Below are 21,040 nucleotides of genomic sequence, written 5' to 3'. Positions count from 1 at the left end.
ATGGCCTAACTGACTGAGCCACCCAGGCGTCCCAAGATTTTTCTTTTTTTTTTTATTTGAGAGAGGATGAGAGAGAGAGAGAGCATGAGAAGAGGGAGGGTCAGAGGGAGAAGCAAACTCCTGCTGAGCAGGGAGCCCAATGCAGGTCTCAGTTCCGGGGACTCCAGGATCATGACCTGAGCCGAAGGCAGTCACTTAACCAACTGAGCCACCCAGTGGCCCCTGCTTAACTATTTCTGAAGCACTCTAGGAATAAACTTACCTCAGGACCTTTGCACTTGTGGTTCCTTTCTCATAAATTCTTTGTCCTTAGATGTCACGTGACACAGGTCCTCACTTATTTCAGGTCTTTACTGAAATGTTGCCTTCTCGGGGAGGTCTTTCCGGCCACCCCAGAATTACAGTTCTTTCCCATCACATCTCATACCCTGTCTGTGCTTTTTAAAATTTTCTTGGTGCTTATCACTCTTTAACATGCCATATGGTTTATTTATGTCTTTCATCATTTGTCTCTCCAACTAGAATGTGAACTCCTTGACCATAGGAATTGTGGTCACTTTTGTTTACTCTTTTATCCCCAGTTCTAATGACAGCCTAGCACGCAAAAGCTGCTCAATAAATATTCGATAGTAAGAGATATGCCCCACCATACCACCATTCGCGAATATGAGAGACCGGGTTCACTCTCTGCCACAAGGATTTTTCTTGCTCTGAGACACAGTCTGGGTGATTTCTCTTCAGCTTTCTGTGTTCTCCCTAAGAACCTTACAAGTGGTGCACTTACCTGTTTCATTCTTCTCCTTGTCTGTAAGAACTATGCAAACTGGGGCAAATGGCTTAAATTTTCTAGGTTAGTCCTTCGCATTTTGCATTTGTAAAAAGAATGTTCCCTTTTCTCCCTATTTCCCTATGTAGTTGGATTAAATGCAATAATATAAACAAAAAGCACTTTGCATAGTACACAGCATAATTCCTATTTGAAAAAAAAATGTATATTCGTTTCCATTCCTTTTCTTCCTTTAGCGTTAGAAGTTTTAAGGAAAATTCCTTTCAGTAACAGTTCACTAATGCAGTAAGGTAGAGAGGCAGTAAGTGAAGTGTCTGCGTTAGCCGTTAATGCAGTATGACTATAAATGTACCAAAATAACGTAGTCTTCACAAGCTTCAGTTCTTGCCATCTTCTTCCTGGGTGTCTCTTTCTAAGATTAGGTATCTTTGGAAAGATTTCTCCAAATGAAGCATCCAATTCTGTTCTTCAAAGAGAACATTCTGGTTGGCAGCTATTTCCCGGTCACAGTGTGGCATCCGGATTTCCTGTCTCCCTAGATAACTGTTAGCCGGTTAATTATAGCCTGGACAGTGTGAAGCAGATGATTTTAGAACATCTTTGCAGTGGGGTTTTGGGAGTCCTTAGAAGTTTGGTTCAGGCCGGCAGGATGCCCGAGGGCTTGCCCCAGCCAGAAGCCGATTTTGCACACGGACCAGCCTGAGAGCCAGGGTGGGTGCAGTCCATGTGTGTGAATGTGTGAGCACCCGGGTGTGCACCTGCCATGCAGGTGGGTCGATACATTCTTTAGGCCTCAGGATGCTCAGAGATAGAGAGAGAGAAAACCAGCATTCCTGTAACAACCGTGATGGTCGTTCTCACCCCCACTTCGGTCCTAACTCTGGCTCCCTGTGTGGAGCCGAGGAACTGGCATTTTGGATCTTCTACACGTCACTACCAAAAGCTGGTTTTCCAGACCCGCAAATGAATCTAACTAAAGTCAGCAAGAGACTCGAATGACTTATGTCATCTACTTTAAGAACCTGAATGGATAATCCTTTTCATTGCCCTTAAAATTCTGAGTAATCATACAGAAAAATGTTCTGTTCATACATCTTACAATCATTAACTAGATCAAAACAGCTAAAGGTTCAAAAATTATAAGTACGGAGTCACTACACAGAGATGCTTACGAATCAGGCAAGTGTGTGCGACATCAGCCCACTGGGGCAGGACAAACCGACAGCACATCACTGACTCATTCTTATGTCTTTGTTTAAGACAAGGTTCTTGTCTCACTTCCTCTTCCCATATCTCCTTTCTCCCAGCGTCGAGGAAGAAGGCCCGAGGGCCTGCATCCTTCCTGAGAATCCACCAGGTGCAAGATGCAGCAGAGTGCCCGTCAGAGTTTTGTTGTGGTGGTTTCATGTTTGTTTCTCTTTCAGACAGCAGGTCCTGAAGTCACCGGAAGGTTCACTTGTAGGTTCTAAGGCCTTCTGTGGACACGTTGCTCAGAGGCTTTGCAGTGTTAAGAAATGTAGAGATTTGAACTTGGAATGACTGAAAGCCTCTGGGGTAAACCAACCACAATCAGACACACTTTGAACATAGAAGATACTTCAACAGCTGCTTCTCTGCCTGGGCTTTGAGGGGGAACAGAAACATCCTAAGGGGGACATCTCCCTTCGTCCTGTGTCCTAGTGGCTCCTGGTGCTGGTGTCACCTTGCTCTGTCTGCACACCTTCCTTTAAGCTCTGCACGCTCACTCTCATTCGACAGGGGTCGGCTCCCTTGACCGCTACCACACCGCTTTTGTCTCTCTGTCAGTTTGGAGGACAGCTCAGGTCACTCCAGAGACATTTTTAAAAAGGTGAAGGGAAAAATGTTGCTAACCTTTGCAAATGGGGGTGTGGTTAATTCCCTGCTTTGTTTATGCTGTAGGGAGGAAAGGCAGGGGTACTGCCTGACTGCTGGAATGCGATTTTGTGTATTACCTGTCCATTTTCTTTGTCGTGGCATGAACACATTTGAAACACTTGTCATTTGAAAGTTCTTTGTTTAACATCAGAAATGTCTGCTCTGGTGACTTGCTGCTTCTCCTCAGCGGTGACCATATGGCTTAGCACCTTAAGCACTGGACTGTGACTTGGGAACTGTGTTTTAATGTTCCAGAGTCCATCTTCCGTTATTGAAGCGAGCGGAGCCACCATTCATAACATGTGAATAATAAACCAAGCTACTCTGGAAAGTAAAGAACAGTAATAAATTCTTCCTACCATTCTGAAGCGATGTAAATGTGTGATAAATTATGGTAGAAGCCATAGTGGAAAGAATACATTCTGAGTCCTTAGGAAGATAGATGTTTTTTAATATTTTGGATTGCTTTGGATCTAATTGGTTTGGCAGTTGATCCCTTGGGTATATGTGCTGTCTCTGTGTGTATTAAGCCACTAGTTCCGCAACTTTTCACAGTCAATACATCTCATCCTGCTCCTCTACACACGCACATCTCCTATTTAAAAGACCGTGTTAACCCCAAACTTGAGTTCACCAATAATAACAAATGCATTTGTGCATAAAAATAATCACTTTTATGGATTTATGAATTTATGGCTATCATATAATTGCTGCTATTATTTTGACTATTAGCAACTCGAGACAGAAAACAGATTTGTCATTTTGTTCATCCGTGCAGATTAATTGTGGCAGTCTCTGGTCTTGATGAAATAATCAGCACAGCTTAAAGGTCCTCCTTTCCCTCCTTCCTTCTTGCCTTTCTCCCTGCCGGCTTACCCGACTGCCTGCCTTCTAGAAGCCCAGGGACAGCAGTTTGAGAGCAGTTTAATAAAGCAATGTTAAGTTCAGCTTTAGATGTAAGCTCTCAGGGCAGCTGGAGTTCTTTAAAAATGAGAGAAGATATGGTTCATCTATTCCCCCATAATCTTTGGGTTACTTATTCCAGAGATTAAGCCATATGTAACAAATATCTTGCACGTAGCTTTTATTTACCATGATAAAAACTTTTAGGTGAATTAAGAGAGAGCATCTTTTCTAGAGATCTTTGAGTTCTTGGTATATGTTTTATTTTTTTAAAGATTTTATTTATTTATTTGACAGACAGAGATCACAAGTAAGCAGAGAGGCAGACAGAGAGAGAGGAAGAGAAGCAGGCTCCCCGACAAGCAGAGAGCCCAAAGATGTGGGGCTCGATCTCAGGACCCTGGGATCATGACCTGAGCTGAAGGCAGAGGCTTTCACCCACTGAGCCACCCAGGCGTGCCATGGCATGTGTTTTAAAATTCTCACAGCCACATAATTCTGCATTCTTCATGCGCATCGATTCATAACCAAGAATGTCAGAGAGACCTTTTTTTCAGAAGAAGCATTACTCTATACATTGTTCTCAATTCGTGTCCTTAAGTTTTAAAACTCTTAATCTTGTATCTATTACTGGATCTTTTTTTTTCATTTTTAAATAATGCATTTCCTCCCTTCATCTATTCCTCGTTCAGATAAATTCTGTGGCCAACTGGGGGATTTGGGGCAGGGCATACACTGAAGAAACATCATGATCTCAGATTTAAATGTTAAATGATAAATAATATTTATTTCTCCAGAGACTGGATCCCCAATTACAGCATCATGCATTGGATTAGGTAATTCCAAAACACCTCCTCCAGGACAAGCAGGAAAAAGTGTTCCAGGATACAATGGTAAGAAATGACCCTGATTATTTGCAATAAATTTGGTTATTTTTCCATGTCTAATGCGAATCAAACTGCACAGTAAGTGCTTAAAAGTATTTGATTGAATGAACACTATAAATAAATGCATTAATTCTGTTATTAATCCATTGGTTCAAAAATAAGATTGTTGACTTCCAAGGACATGTTCTCAATGACTGTCATAACCAAAAAAACAGTATTTATAAGGCACTTTAAGGATATGGCTATAAATTAATATGTATGGAATACTTGCTTGGTGCAGACTACTTTGCATACATCATTTCATTTAATGATGAATTATAGTTAATTCAGAGGTATCATTGCCATCGTAAAGATGTGTTAACTGGTGCCAGGAGAGGCTGAATCACTTTCCTGAGGTAATATGGCTGATAAGGTCCTCTAGACAATGCACACCGTTGTGTTTTATTTTATTTGTTTCTTTGCATGTTTTTGCTACAAAAGTTGCAGTGTTTCCCATTACATATGCTACCTTTTAATTTAGGAGTGATGATAAGTCTTCTGAGCCTTGCTGTCTAAAGATAAATATAAAAAGTAAATATTCTAAATAGAAAAATTGCTTCATCCATGCTGCTAGTATGTGACGAGAAGATATAATATATTTTAAATATTTATTTTTAGATTGTTGGTAGTAGCTTTGATAGTTCAGTAATTTCCCTTGGGCTCTACTTGCTAGTTGCATAACTTATACAAGTCACCTAACTTTTCAGAAATTCAATTTTCTTATTTCTAAATGGAAACAATAATTCCACATGCTTCCTGGGGTCATGATGTAACACGAGGGAGCATTACACAAGCACTTGCCAGTCAACAGACTGAACTAAGTCTTAGCTCGCCGTGTGCTGCTATTTCAGAGAAGCCAGACAGACTGACCTGATTTCAACTTACACGTTCACTTCACAGACAAGGAATACAAAGAACAGGAGTTATTTTATATGTATAAGGTCACACAATTTAGCTTAATAGATGTATGAGGAAAACCCATCTTTGGGAGACAGAATACAGTTCCTACATAGTTTCTATTTGCTTGTAAATTATAAAATATAGAGACTTATCCTTTGCCTCTCTGACATAAAAATATTTTATTTTCTTTCTAGTATAATGATTAGTTAAAGAAATGTGGATCATTTGACTTAGCCTAATGCAGATGTATTTATAAAAAGAAAATTTAGATTTTTTTTTTTTTTTTTTTTAGGGCAGAAATAGATTTTCTGTGAAGTCAATGACTTTTCCAGGCATGGGAAGGTGAACCTAGCTTTAGTGAAATCCTCACTTTGAACGGTTCTATCATCCCTGCTCCTTTTATCAGAAAATTTACTTTGTGTTGAGCCATTTTTAGGGGCTGATGTTTGTGGGAGATGTTAAATACATTTCCCTTTCAGTATTTTTATATCCAGCTTTAAGAAAGAGTTAAGCTTTGATGCCTCATGAAATTTCAGTACAGAAACTTCTTGTCTGAAAGCCATCGGCTTACTGATCACATAGGTTAAATGTTAGAACTGAGGTATCTATACCCAAGGAGGTAGTGGTTTTATGACTTAGGATTTTTATGTTTTGTGATTAGAGATTCAGAAGCATAATGTAGTATTCAGTATTATAATAAAAAAAAAGTGGTATCCACTTGGGAAAGGAAAGATAACCATTTTTTGTGTGTGAAAAATAACTCAATGTAACCTAAGTGTCGCATGCATTGAGTACCTTACACAAGCTTGTCACTTTTTTCTTCAAGTAATTTTTAAAACAACACTGAGAAAAGAATCGCTCTTACTTTTTATACAGAGAAATCAAAGGCGTAATACGTGTACAGGGCCACAGAGAAAATTGGTCACTCTACTGGGATTTGGGGAAACATAGTGGGGCATGACTTCTACCCTTAATGACCTCCCAATCTTGTGAGAGGAATATTTATGCCACTACTTATGGTCAGAATAGAACCTTAAAACAAAGTGCTCTGGAAACACAAAGAAGGGAATGATTAACTTTTTCTGGGGACAAAATCCTCCTTTTCTCATAGCTTCACTCAGTAGAATAACCTGGATAAATGAAGCCACACAAAGGATCAATTAGAGCTTAAAACACGATGATATATCCTCGTTCCCAGGTTGCATTAGGGGTTACGGAATGTGGATTCAAGCTTTGGCCTCCTAAAATCTTTCAGGATTGTCAGGGTGCTGCAGAAAGCACTGGGATAATATTTGGGAATTAAATGGATCTTGAAGGCTCAGAAGTGGATATTAAGCTTTAAATCAGAGAAAGATGTTTCCCAGGCTTTTAAATACTTTTTCTTTTTAGTGCTTGAAATATTTTTTTTTTGTAATGTTAGAACTTGATTTGTTTCCCTTAATTTTTGAAAAGCTGCATATATTTTTGATTTTTTTTGTAGAATAAAAGTCCATGTTAAAGTGGGTATAAACATGGATTATGAAATTAAGAGCATGTTTGAAATGCACTGTCTTTACTTAAGGGAGGTTCTGAGGGAAAATTCATGATCTTGTTAAGAATCAAAGCATGGGCTCTTTTAATTTTTTGTGAGACATGTTAGCATAGTTGTATGTTCATGGTCTCATAGGAATTAAAAGATGTCTGTGACAGTTTTTGGAGTTAGAAATAGGAAACATGGAAAAGTTTAAGCTTTAAGGTTATGCATTTTTATTCAAATTTATATTATTTGTTTATATTTTACTTTGCAGTTATGATTTTGGATGACAACATGCAAAAACTGAAGGCTCGATGTTTAGGAAATATTGTGGTAAAGTAAGAAAAATTTTCAATACTATTATATAAGAGAGCAAGAATTGATATATAATATTAAGAAAAAATTGGAGTGGTTGTGATGATAGTACCAGGGAGGGGGTTGCAAAAGAAGCTCATGCATTGTTTGAGAATACATAATGCCAACTCCTGTTGTTTAAAGAGGGAAACCCATTAAGGAGGGCACGCAATCTGATGAGCACTGGGTGTTATACCAGTAATGAATCATTGAACACTGCACCAGAAACTAATGATGGACCATATGTTGGCTAATTGAATTTAAATTAAAAAATAAATTAATTAATAAACATGGAAACCCCATAAAGTGGAACAGATTTAGGTATGATTTTTTTTAAACATTTTATTTATTTATTTACAGACAGAGATCACAAGTAGGCAGAGAGGCAGGCAGAGAGAGAGAAGCAGGCTCCCTGCTGAGCAGAGAGCCCGATGTGGGGCTCCATCCAAGGACCCTGAAATCATGACCTGAGCCAAAGGCAGACGCTTTAACCCACTGAGCCACGCAGGTGTGCCTAGATATGATTTTTTTAAAGATAAATCTTGCATTTTAAATATTTTTTGATGCTATAATGTAACTTAAATACCAGAAATCTAAAGAAGTATATAAAGATTCTATGCTCCCACCCTTTGGCGATACAACATTAATTTTATAGTATATATGACTTTTTCCTTTTGGCATGCATTGTAGATTGTCAAAACAATTCAGTTCATCTTTTTTTTTTTTTTAAAGATTTTTTCTTTATTTATCTGACAGAGATCACAAGTAGGCAGAGAGGCAGGCAGAGAGAGAGGAGGAAGCAGGCTCCCTGCAGAGCAGAGAGCCCGATGTGGGGCTCGATCCCAGGACCCTGGGATCATGACCTGAGTCAAAGACAGAGGCTTAACCCACTGAGCCACCCAGGTGCCCCTCAGTTCATCTTTGTATTGCCGTTTTCCCTTAAACTTGTCTCATGAGCATCATTCACTTTAGCTCTGCCCCTAAAAATGTTTATCCCCATTCTAGAGCTCTTAGTCTTTTTTGAATATTTATGATTATAAATAATGACATATTGAACATCTTTTTCTGTGTGCTGTCTTTTCTCCTTTTCTGATAATCACTATAGTACTGAATAATTTCTAAAAGTATCATTACTGAGTCAAATAGCAGCATAATATAAAATCCCTGACTCAGGAAATACCACAATCCCTTGCTAACATTTTTCATCCTTGTTCAATTGTAAGCAAGGTGTCAAAATTTGAAGTCAAAATATTACTGAAGTGGAAGTTGGTTAATTTGGGGGACAAGCAGGCGCCTGGGTGGCTCAGTGGGCTGAAAGCCTCTGCCTTCGGCTCAGGTCTTGATTTCAGGGTCCTGGGATCGAGTCCCGAGTCGGGTTCTCTGCTCAGCAGGGAGCCTGCTTCCTCCTCTCCCTCTGCCTGCCTCTCTGCCTGCTTGTGATCTCTGTCTTTCAAATAAATAAATAAAATCTTTTAAAAAATTGGGGGACAAGCAGGATGTGACATTATAATAATTAATACAGGTTGCTTTAGTGCCCCTGATGAGCAAGACATTGGCATCCTTACTGATGTGGTTTAGTAGTAGAACTTGGCAGAAGGAGCTACTATAAATAAAGAACATTTTATGTCAGGCCTGAAAAAAGATTTGTTTTCCCATTTATTTAAAAAAATTCTTGGGAAAAAAATAAAAGAATTCTTTGGGCTCCTGGGTGGCTCAGTCGGTTGAGTATCTGACTCTTGGTCTCAGCTCAGGTCTTGAACTCAGGCTTTTGAGTTGAACCCCTGCACAGGGCTCTATGCTGGATGTGGAACTTACTTTAAAAAATGAAATGAAATGAAAAAGTAAAATGAATTCTTATGACTTGGCATCCTGTCTCAGGTCAGAGACCTAACCTGAGGTATGAAATTGTCTCAGGTTAGGTCTCTGAACTGCAGGATATCAGACATATACCCTCACCTGTCCCTAAACCTAACCCTATACCAAGCCCTAACCCAAACCTAAACCCTATATCTGAGGAAGGGGGGAAGGAAAATGTGGTGAATTTATACAATAGACTGTTATTCAGCAGTAAAAATGTATGAGATCTTGGCATTTACAACAGAGATGGAGCTAGATTTAAAAAAAAAAAAAACCAAAACTATCATTTAAAATTCTGTGAAAATGAATAGAAAAACAGCAACTTAAAAAAGAATATTTTTTCGGGTCAAAATACTATAACCTTATTACAAAAAGCTAACAGAGCGGATACACTTTATGATACAATTCTCAGATTCTCATGTTACCCCTAAACATGTAAGCACTATATTACTTTTTTCAAGTTTAAATTTTAAGACATATTGTTGGCAAAATGGAAAAATTAAATACTGAATATACCATTTATTTATCTTATTCTGAGCCTCATATGTTAACATAGAACTGGTTGAAATCTGACCTCTTAGGGGGAAAATGGTAGGGATGGGGGGATGGCGTTCTAAGAAATTAGTAATCTGAACAAGATTGTAGGTGGTGGTTTAGCTTACTTAGGGAAGCACATGGCTTTTGAGAGCCTTTAAAAGCACTCTAGCAGCATACTTTTTGTATAATCTGTTAGTGAGTCTATTTCACAAAACAACTCATGTACGATCCCAGGGGGAGTGTTTGATGCCAGCAGTTTTATACCCTTCACGTGTTCTGTCATTCTCATTTTTGGTGGCTTTGCCCTACTTCCATTCAAAAATAATAAAATATAGCAAAAGGCCACATAGACTGTATTTTTTCTTGAAGTCATTAATGTTGCTTCTAGTACTTAAGAGTAACACAGGTATTGCCTCGAAGCCTTCTGTCGTTTAGATCGTCACCAATTCAGAATTATTTTCTTCCCTTTGCATTCCTGAACAGGGAATTTCATTGTACTGATCTGGGATTCTGAAATTTCTATGTGAATTATTTGAAGATATCATATGTTATGACATGCGGTGGAGTTTGATTCCTTCCTTAAGTTCCTGGTGAAACTAGATGTTTGAAAATTATATATATATATATATATATATATATATATATATATATATATATTATATATATATATAATTGTATTCAAAAGATAAAGTAGAAAAAAACAGGAAAAAATGTTCCCACCAAGATCTTTCTCTCTCTCTCTTTCTCTCTTTTTAAGAATAATTCGTGAAATGTTTTTTTAGGAACTTGTTTTTATCTGGGAGAGCAAGGATTTCCTTTTGAAAACCACTTCTCCAGTGGCCTTTCCACCCTAACCCATCAACGTCAAAATTATTTGTACATCTCGGGACGCCTGGGTGGCTCAGTTGGTTAAGCTGCTGCCTTCGGCTCAGGTCATGATCCCAGCATCCTGGGATCGAGTCCCACATCGGGCTCCTTGCTTGGCGGGGAGCCTGCTTCTCCCTCTGCCTCTGCCTGCCACTCTGTCTGCCTGTGATTGCTCTCGCTTCTCTCTCTATGACAAATAAATAAATAAAATCTTTAAAAAAAAATTATTTGTACATCTCAGTGGCTGCCTGTAGCATACGTAGGACGTTTTCACATTTAACATCAATAAGACATGTTTCTCTTAGTCCATAGCTGTTCTCTGTGCCTTGAGGGGATACACCGTTCATCCAGAATGTGAAATAGTCAATGAATGCTTTTTAAGAGCTCATAATAAATATATGTTTAATTGAATTAAGGGGAAGAAAAAAGCACAGCTTTTTAACTTAATGAAGATTGTTCCGGTTTTTAAAAAAATAGTGTGTAATTTGAGAGAGAATATTTTTTTTCAGGCAGACCACATGGGATCTGACAGCAGGCTTCATTCCCGATATTGGCTACATGGGCACCCAAAAAACCTTGGTGGACTGTAAGAGGGATTATGCCTGGTGGCAGGGTCCACAAAACATCTGAGATTCTGACTTTTAAGAAACGTATTGACGGGCGCCTGGGTGGCTCAGTGGGTTAAGCCGCTGCCTTCGGCTCAGGTCATGATCTCGGGGTCCTGGGATCGAGTCCCGCATCGGACTGTCTGCTCAGCAGGAGCCTGCTTCCTCCTCTCTCTCTCTCTCTCTGCCTGCCTCTCTGCCTACTTGTGATCTCTGTCAAATAAATAAATAAAATCTTTAAAAAAAAAAAAAAAGAAACGTATTGACCCTCAAGTTTGAAAAACTTACAACAAAAGTTAACACATATTTAATTAAATACATTTGAAATTGAACATTGTAGCAACTTCGGGGTCAGTTTAGTCTTCATAAATTTTTCATCTCATGTGCAAACAGTGTTTAGGTCTTTTCCCACTCTGCACAATTTCTGAATATATACAGTAACTGCGGAGAATAGCCAAACGTAAGCTAAAATGTGTGTCTTCTTGCCAAATAATTTTAAAAGCAAAATTACGACTTTTCTTCCAGAAAAAAATTCTTGTTTCTATGGTCTATTGCTATGTTTTATTATTTGTGCACATATATGGGGTGAGACCACCGTAATAAGAATAATTAGTGTCCATGGGGGACTGAAAACTGAGACGGCATCAAAAAATCACGCCTGGGAATGAGCCCTGGCCAGAGTTAGATGCCGCGTTCAATTATTCATACCCATGCTTTTCTTCATTATTTTGTATGGTGACTGAGTAGGAGCAGTTTGGAAGGGCAGCACTCCCAAATGTTGCTTATGTTCACTAATTATACTTGTAGTATAATTACAAAAATATGGGGAAAGACTGTATGGAATATTTGAAATGTGTGGATCTCAAACTATATTATGATAAGTTAATAAAAAATGACTCATTCTTTTGAGCCTAGATTTATTTGCTTTTATAAGTCCTGCTATACCTGCTTCTTTCATTATAAAATCTGCTCTAGATAGGATAAATAACATTGGAAACTATCCTTCTCTAATAGTTTCTTTACAATCTGAAGCTATAATCATATTTCCACCCTTTTTGAGATGTTAAGTAAGTGTAATGATTCTTTTTATCATATTAAGACAATTCACCTAAAATGAGAAATAGTGGTATGTGGAAATGTTGAAGAACAGAAAACTCTTGTTCCACTTCTTTTTTTCCACTTCTTTGTTAATGCTTTTTAGAAATCACTCTTTTTCTGTCCTGGGGATCCCTTCACTGGAAGGGAGACATTTAAGTGATTCCTTAAACTACTGTAGACCTTAGGTTGTAATAAACAGGAGTCCCGTAGCTTTCGTACGTTCTCTTCATTCACAGATTTTGCCTTTCTAGTAGAAGAGAAACTACGTGTCTTTGTAGATGTTAGCAAATTTCTTTGATTTTTGAAACCTACCCCAGGCAGTTAATTTAGTGGGAAAGTTATGGTGTCTGAGTTGCTATGAATACAGAATGTTCAGGACTTGTGGGAGGTGTCCCTGCAATTGCATCCAGAGCTCTAAAGTGCAGAAGTAAAACAGCCAGTAATTTCCAAGCAACACAGAGCAGGGCGTGAAAGAACATTTTCACTGCAGTTGCCTTCCTCAGTACCACACTGCTCGAGGTTATTAAAGCCATAGGTCTCTGCCTACTGTAACAAGTGGGCAATAGTTGATCAAAACCAACTTGTACTGACTAATAAATCTTTTCCACGGTATTCAGGTTTTTTTGAAAAGGAAAAAACAAATGAGGCCTCTGTTCTGGGCATGCATTTTCTTGGACCAGATCTAGTTGTTGCTACTGATAGCCGAGCTTGCCTGCCTCCTGCTGTGTGCTCTGGGGGTGGGGAGGAGGCTGTGCCCTGCAGACAGTGGTGGAGTAGGAGGGAGCTATAGGGCAGGGTCCACGTGGCTTCTGCTCTGGTGCCTGCCGGTTTCTCAGCCTCCAGATATTGAACTCCTGTCCCCTAATGGTGTGTGTTATAGCTTCCCTTTATAGTCACTTTGCTGCTGTCTTGGGAGAGGGTCAGGACGGCTCTCTTTTCATCAGTATATCCTTTGTGTAAAACTGAGGATGACACGTGTTCCTTTCTAAATATCAGATGCAAATTTTAGTATGACCTTTTATTAGCCTTATGACATCACTGGGGTGTAGACCGTGGGACAGATATTATCCTCATTTTAGACATGGGTATATCTAAACATCTTTCACAGTGAGTGACACTGCTAGAATTCACATTTATAACCTGGTCTTTTGTCCAGAGAGAAAGAAGTTACGGTCTAATCAGTCTCTTTGTGGGGAGACAAAAAGTAGCTTCATATGAAAATCTCAAGTGAAGCCTCAGACTCCATAGGAAATGCTGGGAGGGAAAGTTGGGATCTAATCCCAGAATTCTCTAGGCAACAGGAGTTATATCTTCAATTTACTTCTGTTATTGTGGGGATTCCTAATGGAACAGTAAATACAGACCATCCTATATTATCTGGGAAGGGAGACCTAAGAGTTTTACACTCCAGAGTGATCTTGAATGTCAGCGTTCTACATCGATGAGCATTCCCTTCCTTTCTTATGTATTTAAGGATTTCTCAGCACTCCCATGCTTCCCCATCAGTGTGTGCTCAGGTGTATGTGCACGCGTGCACGCGCACACACACACACACACACACACGGGATCACTTTAGTTATTTCTCTTTCCCCTTAAGATTGGTCTCTGAGGAAAGACATTCTCTGAGGGTACCTCTTGATTCACAACTGGACAGGTTGCAACCAAAGTTCCCTTTCACTCTGCTTGAAAGTGTTGGGAGGGGGGAGGGGGGTTGGGAGAGGGGGGTGGGGTTATGGACATTGGGGAGGGTATGTGCTATGGTGAGTGCTGTGAAGTGTATAAACCTGGTGATTCACAGACCTGTACCCCTGGGGATAAAAATATATTGTATGTTTATTAAAAAAAAAAATTTAAAAAAAAGGAAAGAAAGAAAGAGTTGGGAAAGGTATCATCACAGAGTAGTAGCATTTTATCTTGGCTTTGAAGGAGGAGTGCAGAGACTAACCAGCCTGTGTCTCAGTATTTTCAAATCTTCCCCTCCTTCTGTCAGTCTACCGTATCTTTATGTTTTTGTAACTACGGAAAACAGTTTTCTTTTTCTGTAACTTCAGAAGAAGAGCACCATGGCATCCATTATTCCAGAAGGAATAGGGTAGTCATTAGGCTATTCAACAAGAAAAATGTTAATTTGGAATTCTTTTAAAAAAAATCTACTCTAGGTCTTATATACATAACTTTTTTCTGGAGCTTGTTGCTTCTCTTCTCTGTTCCTGCTTTTCTTTTGGACCATTATATGGCATCTTTCAAGGATCTTTTTTTAGACACCCTTTCTAATATTGAAATTGCAACATCTGAATTTTTAAAATATATTGTGCTTTATTAGTGAAGAACAGATCGTATTTCTCGTTTTATCCTGCTAATTACTGATTGCAATCTCTTATCTTGCTCTCTGGCCTGTTCCTCAATGAGATTTGGGGATATTGAAGCAGTTTTCTGGAACATCTCACAAATGATTGGGAGGCACATATGCCGTTTCCGGCAGATCCACACCTTGGCTTTTAGGTGTGGGCTTAGATTCAGGGATAACACTTTCCCTTCCAAGAGCTCCTGCTGGTACAGAGTCTAAGGAGCTGCCATCAAACTTGCCTGACAAACATCTTTACATTATTGCACTAACTTAATGGAATAGACATCATTCGTGATGTCTTTCTCTGCATCTGTATCATAAAAATACTAAGTATCTTATAATACACATTATGCCAGGCCCTTCATGTGTCTGAGACCGGAATTTATATCTTTATATCATCAATGTCTAACGTGGTGACTGAGGAATATCAAGCATCCAACAAATATTGATTGAATGGAGAAAATAAATACACGAGTTAATGCACATATGCATACATGAATGAATGAATAAAACATAATTCCTCTGGTGTTTTCTTCTCTAACTTCATAGTCTCTTCACTGGCTACTTCTAGTCACATCTTTCCCATCTTAAATCGGCCTGCTTCTTTGCCTTAAACCAATAATAACATATCTTTCCTTTCAGTCATCCACAAACTTTAAAAAAAGTGTGGTCTAACTTCCTGTCTCCACTTAATTACTTCCTGTTTACTTTTTAATCACTCCTGTTATTGTCTGCTCCACAGACAATCCTGAGAACACTCAATATATCTTCATCGGTAAGTCCCCTGACCTCTCACGAATCACTCTCAAACAAAATCTGTGTTTCTATGACCTTGTTGAATATTCAGTCATTATTAAAATTCTACTGTAGTGGCTCCTAAAATATTGTTTTTTCCTAGTTCCCATACATCTGATTTTCTTTCTTTTTTTTTTTCAACCATCTTATTTCTTTGGTCCTTAAAGAAGAATAACATTGGGCCTTGATTTATTCCTTCCATTTTATGCACTGTCTCTGTATCATATCCTTGTTATGTTTTTAATTCTCAAGGTCTATAGGTATATACAAATTTATGCAGGAGTGAGAAATTGTATAAAAATCCCTACTGTCCCTGTTGTTCAAAAAATTTAAGTGTTTAAAATGTGCAACAGCTGAAAAAGCCTATGTGCTAAAAGTTTGTTAATGTGTTCCTTTGGAGGATGGCTACATACAATTTAATTGTCTAAGTTTTAATCAATTATAAGAATATAATCTATCTGTTACTAATTGCTGGTATCATAGTTCTCTCAGGAAGTAAGAGAAAACCTAAATTATCAAGGCATCTTCTTTTTAAGGACAGAGGTTGCAGATGTAACCAACTTCTGGAAAGTGTAAAATATTCCTTTTCTCTCTAATAACACTCACCAGAAAATGCTACACTCTCCATCCATGTGCACAGGTGCATACTAGGCCACCAGGAAATTCAGATTGCCTACAGTACCCAAAGTACTAATTCTCTGGGATTATAAGTGCAAATACGTAGGAGTCTCTACTGGGAGGAGGCAATGTGGGGGATTGCTGGGGATCAAAATTTGTATGTGGGGTAGATAAAATGAAAGAGAGGCTTATTTAACAGTATCTCCTTCTATATACACAGTTTTTAGTATGGGCAGTGTTAAGTATTTCAGGATTTGGACGGGCATTTCTGTATACCAGCAATCAGATGGGGCTAAGGAACAGGTGCTCCCATTAGACTTGGTGTCCGAGTTCTAATTTGCCTCAGACCCCAGCGCTCTCTGATGTCCCCAAAGTTGCCTGAGTGTCCGTTGCCATTTATTATCACAGTTACTTTTTATTTTTCTTATAGTTTAAAACTATCACCATGAAAAACAGAAAGGATTATATATCAGGATGTATTTGGGGGGGGGGGGAACAACTGAAAATTATTTATTTAATATGTAAGCAGCACCCAGGTCCATCGAGATTTTTGTCAATTCTTTTACGTTACATATAGCCGGCTTCCCTCATTACTATGATCACTTCTGGCCTGGACTGGCTTTGATTTACCATCTACCACCCCTTCCTGCTGTCCTCTTCCCTCTTTATCCTCAGCGTCCTGAAAATACTGCTGCATGGAGTGTATTTTGGTGGCTGTCCTATTCATATTTTATTTCCATGTTTAATAACGAATGATTTATGCTTGTCTATAAAATATTAACAATAAAAACAAACTGACAAAGTGAAATTATATACATAGAGCCTTGAGACTGATGTAGCAAAGTCAGTTACAAGGACACAAAGGGACCATCTTCAGCCTCTGCCTTGACGTGCAGGCTTAGCGATGAACAGCAAGAGTAACAACAGCAGAATCTCTGTCGTTCTCCTTACAAACTGCTTTCCTTTGTTTTTTTTTTTTAAGATTTTATTTATTTATTTGTCAGAGAGAGAGCGAGCGAGAGCGAGCACAGGCAGACAGAGTGGAAGGCAGAGTCAGAGGGAGAAGCAGGCTCCCTGCGGAGCAAGGAGCCCGATGTGGGACTCGATCCCAGGACGCTGGGATCATGACCTGAGCCGAAGGCAGCGGCTTAATCCACTGAGCCACCCAGGCGTCCCTCCTTTTTTTTTTTTTTTAAGATTTTATTTATTTATTTGACAGACAGAGATCATAAGTAGGCAGAGAGGCAGGCGGGGGGGGGGGGGGGGGGCGGGGTGAGGCGGGGAGCAGGCTCCCAGCTGAGCAGAGAGGACCCTGAGATCATGGCCTGAGCTGAAGGCAGAGGCTTTAACCCACTGAGCCACCCAGGCCTCCTAAAAACTGCTTTCATATGCATTTTATGCAACAACATGAGGCCCAGAAATGCGGATGTTGCATTTGTTCCTCCATTGTAAAATAGTACAAAATGAAACCCTCTCAAGGGGAGGGCCTACCGGGAGGCTGGCCGGATGGTGGAGCTGGGCCGCCGATCCCACCTGTAGCAGCACTTTCTGTCTGACAGAATGTGAGAATACAATTCAGAGCCTCAAAGGTCTAATATTGGGGTAGGGGATGCGTGACATTGCCTCATGTGGCCTGTCTACTTTGTTTCCAGTATTCTCAGCATCAGTTCTGGGAAGTCGTTACCTCACTTCGTATTTTTTATGGCATGAGCCTGGAGAGGGAAGTTTTTTGAAATTCCTTGAGTTTCACAATATCTCAATTTCCCAACGTTAAAGCATCTAAAAGGGTCTTGTGTCCAGAAAGCAATCTGAGTGGTTATTTTCGTTAGGGGACACCTCCCGCAGGGGACCAGTGTGAGAACTTGTTCATTTACCTGTACAGACAGACAGACAAAGATGGAGCCCTGCCAGGTGTAGAACACCTGTTCCAGATTATGGAGGAAAGCAAGAAATATAAGAGCAAATTGATTGAAAAGAAGGGCACATCCTATCTTATATTTTATTTTATCATTTTTAAACAACACATTTATTATTTTTTATTAACATACAATGTATTATTTGTTTTAGGGGTACAGGTCTGTGAATCACCAGTCTTACCCAATTCACAGCACTCACCATAGTACATGCCCTTCCCCGTGTCCATCCCCCAGCCACTCCATCCCTCCCAGCCCCCTCCCCTTCAGCAACCCTCAGTTTGTCTCCTGAGATTCAGAGTCTCTGATGGTTTGTCTCCCTCTCCGGTTTCATCTTGTTTCATTTTTTTCCCTCCCTTTCCCCATGATCCTCTATCTTGTTTCTCAAATTCCTCAAATCAGTGGGCATTATGCTAAGTGAAACAAGTCAATCAGAGAAAGACAATGATCATATGATAGGTTATATTTCATATTCTCCAGTATTTCCATGTGTTCATCCAATGAGAAATCACATACATTGGGATGGTCCTAAAAAGGAAGAATGCAAGAGGGCGTAGAGAGAGAGAATTCCCTGAGGCAGATTGATTGTGAAGATGAGATTGTTTGTGGAATGTTGAATTGGAACATTTCATCACACAGAGATGGGCAGAGGGGGCAGTTGGGAGCTTGGTACTTAAATTTTTTTTTTAATTAAAAAAAATTATTTGCCTATGGTAGAAGGATATTTGTCCTAAAAAGTAATTTGGTGATGCATTTGTGGTTCCTTTTTGCAGATGTTATGCTTCTTTTGTGCCCTTTCCAGAAACTGTAGTCATCCCTCAATGATACGCATGGCCATCTACTTCAGCCTTAGTCAGACATGATATGTCCAGCAGGTTTCAGGGTTGTATTTCAATGTGGGATTGACTTGCAATTATCCATCACACTAGAAATTATTCTACTCAATCTATCTTTATTACCACTTTGATCATAATCCTAACTGCTTTGTTTTTCTATAAGGTTGCCATTACCGCCTGGGGCTTTTTCAGGACTCTGGAAGAATCAGGAGGCATTCAAGCATTTATACTTTGAGAAATTTCCTGTAAGAACTTTATTATACTTTTTTAAAAAACCTTCCAAAGTATTTCTTGCCTGTTAAGTTGAGCACTTAGTCCTGGCATCGTAGATAACAGTACAACTTTTCAAGTTTATCTGGACCAAGTTCCAGATCTCAGAAACAAGAATGCCCAAACCACAATGATTAAAGTAAATCATTTTTATATTTATTTTTTATCAGTCTCTGGGCATAGACATTTCTGTTCTTCTTAGCACATTTTCCTGAAATTTAGCAGCCCTCAATATCAGGAAAGTTTTTATTAAGTTAAAGACTTTTAGGGGACTATCTCTATTCCTCCCTGCATTGAATCCTGCTATAGACTGAGAGCACCTGCTCAGATTGTACCCTGTCCCTAGAATCCCTTAATCTTCTCTACAGCTGGTTATGTGAGCAAAGTTCATTTGGATTCCCCACAGTTGTATTTTTCCATTCTTTTATCTATTTTTGACATTTGTTCTTAAATGTTCTCCTAGCTTTTTATTTTAAGTTCCCATTTTAAAATACAGACACATGCTAGACATGGTGTTCCTATAGCACAAATTCCAGCCACCTGGATGACAAAAAGTGTTCTACTTTTTGTCTTGTTATTTACCTGTTTCTCCACATCATGGTGATGTGTTTTGTGTTTATAACAATGCTTTACTGATGATACACGTCAGGTCCCGCCATCATATTGCTGCTGTCCTTTGACTTCTATTTCTTTCCAAGAGATTCTTGGTTCTCATTAGGCAGTAGGCGAAAAGAAAAAAAAATAAGAGAATGGTTAGCATTTCATATAAAAACAAAAACAAGTCTCCCTGTTCAGCATTTTATCTTGATTATTTTTGAGTGAAGGACAGGTGACCTAGTCAAGCCGACCAATGACAAGATTTAAAGGAGCTTCCTTTAGAAAGAGATCGTGAAATTAAATGACCTCAGCAGCTGAGGTTAAAGCAGCCCCCGACTGACCGTGGCTGGGAAGATTTGTCAGCAGAGCTGAGCTCTGCCAGTCCAGTCTATCTGCCCGATGGGCCTCTGGTTAAATCATCAGAGTCCTGATGTGATGAATAACACCTGACAATAGCAAAGAAGGTGTGCCTGTGGTTTCAACACGGGCACCTTTATCACCAAAAGCTCCTTCAGAGTCTCCGTTTACAGTTAACCTATGTGGAGTGACTCTGTAAATAGTCTTGCCTTGTTACCCTGACTTCAGACTTCTCATCTAAGGGCTTAATCACCGCTCAAAAAGGTTGAGTAAATTGCCTGGAGTTTAGAAGTGTTGGAGCTCAAAATGGAGCTCATAAAGTCCAGTTCCACGGTCCATGCTCTGTAACTGTACTCCAGGTTTTCTGTCCAACAGAAGTGGCAGTCAGAGCGGCCAGTTACTGAGGGCTTACGGTGGGCCAGGGCCTGCTGTCCTTAGATACACCATCTCATCTGTGCTTCGGAGAAGCTTATAGGGTAGAGCCCACTACCCTGTGTAACAGAGGAGCACCCTGAGTCTCAGAGTAAGAGGCTCAAATAGTGACTCATCTGAATTGTTCCTAAAGCCCGTGCTCGTTAATGTAACTGTCAAGATAACTGAAAAGCATTGGAAGTAATATTTTGTTCTACTTCTTATTCTTCTTGATTCTTCATTCTGTTGTGATTCCTGGACCAGTGAAGATGTGCTGCTACTTTGAGTTGATTAAAAATTAAATTTTATCCCTATTATTACATTTCATGGAAGCTCGGGTCTAATCCAAATTCATGTTAATAAACTAGCGCTGTATTTTGTAATTATTTATAGAGAACTTTAAAAGTTTTAAAAATTAATATAATTAAAGAAGAAATCCATCAAAGAAGTACTTTCTAATACCAAAGTATGTTGGAAATATTGAACTGTTACTTCTCCATTAAAAAAAATTGAGTTCCTAACCTTCACAACTCTAAGTTCAAACATCTAACTTATATATATATAAGAATGCTTAAATTTATTCCTGGCTATTAGTGGAGCAAAGAGATTCTAGTAAGTTATCAAAATCAAAAGGAGTTTAATTCCATAGCCTA

The 21,040-nt window shown here is 39.2% G+C and overlaps 1 protein-coding gene across 1 annotated transcript in view; it reads left to right on the top strand.

The window, feature by feature from the left end:
* ACSS3 (acyl-CoA synthetase short chain family member 3) overlaps positions 1–21,040 on the top strand; it is a 156,255-nt gene that overhangs the window by 116,009 nt on the left and 19,206 nt on the right. The window contains exons 10-12 of the mRNA XM_082742779.1: positions 4,384–4,479; positions 7,200–7,263; positions 18,916–18,997. Coding sequence (XP_082598905.1) covers positions 4,384–4,479; positions 7,200–7,263; positions 18,916–18,997 — 242 coding nt within the window. The remainder of the gene's footprint in view (positions 1–4,383; positions 4,480–7,199; positions 7,264–18,915; positions 18,998–21,040) is intronic.

This window comes from Mustela nivalis, assembly GCF_964662115.1.
Source record: "Mustela nivalis genome assembly, chromosome: 7".
In the NCBI taxonomy this organism is placed as follows: domain Eukaryota; kingdom Metazoa; phylum Chordata; class Mammalia; order Carnivora; family Mustelidae; genus Mustela; species Mustela nivalis.
This window is presented reverse-complemented; position numbering and strand designations above follow the sequence as displayed.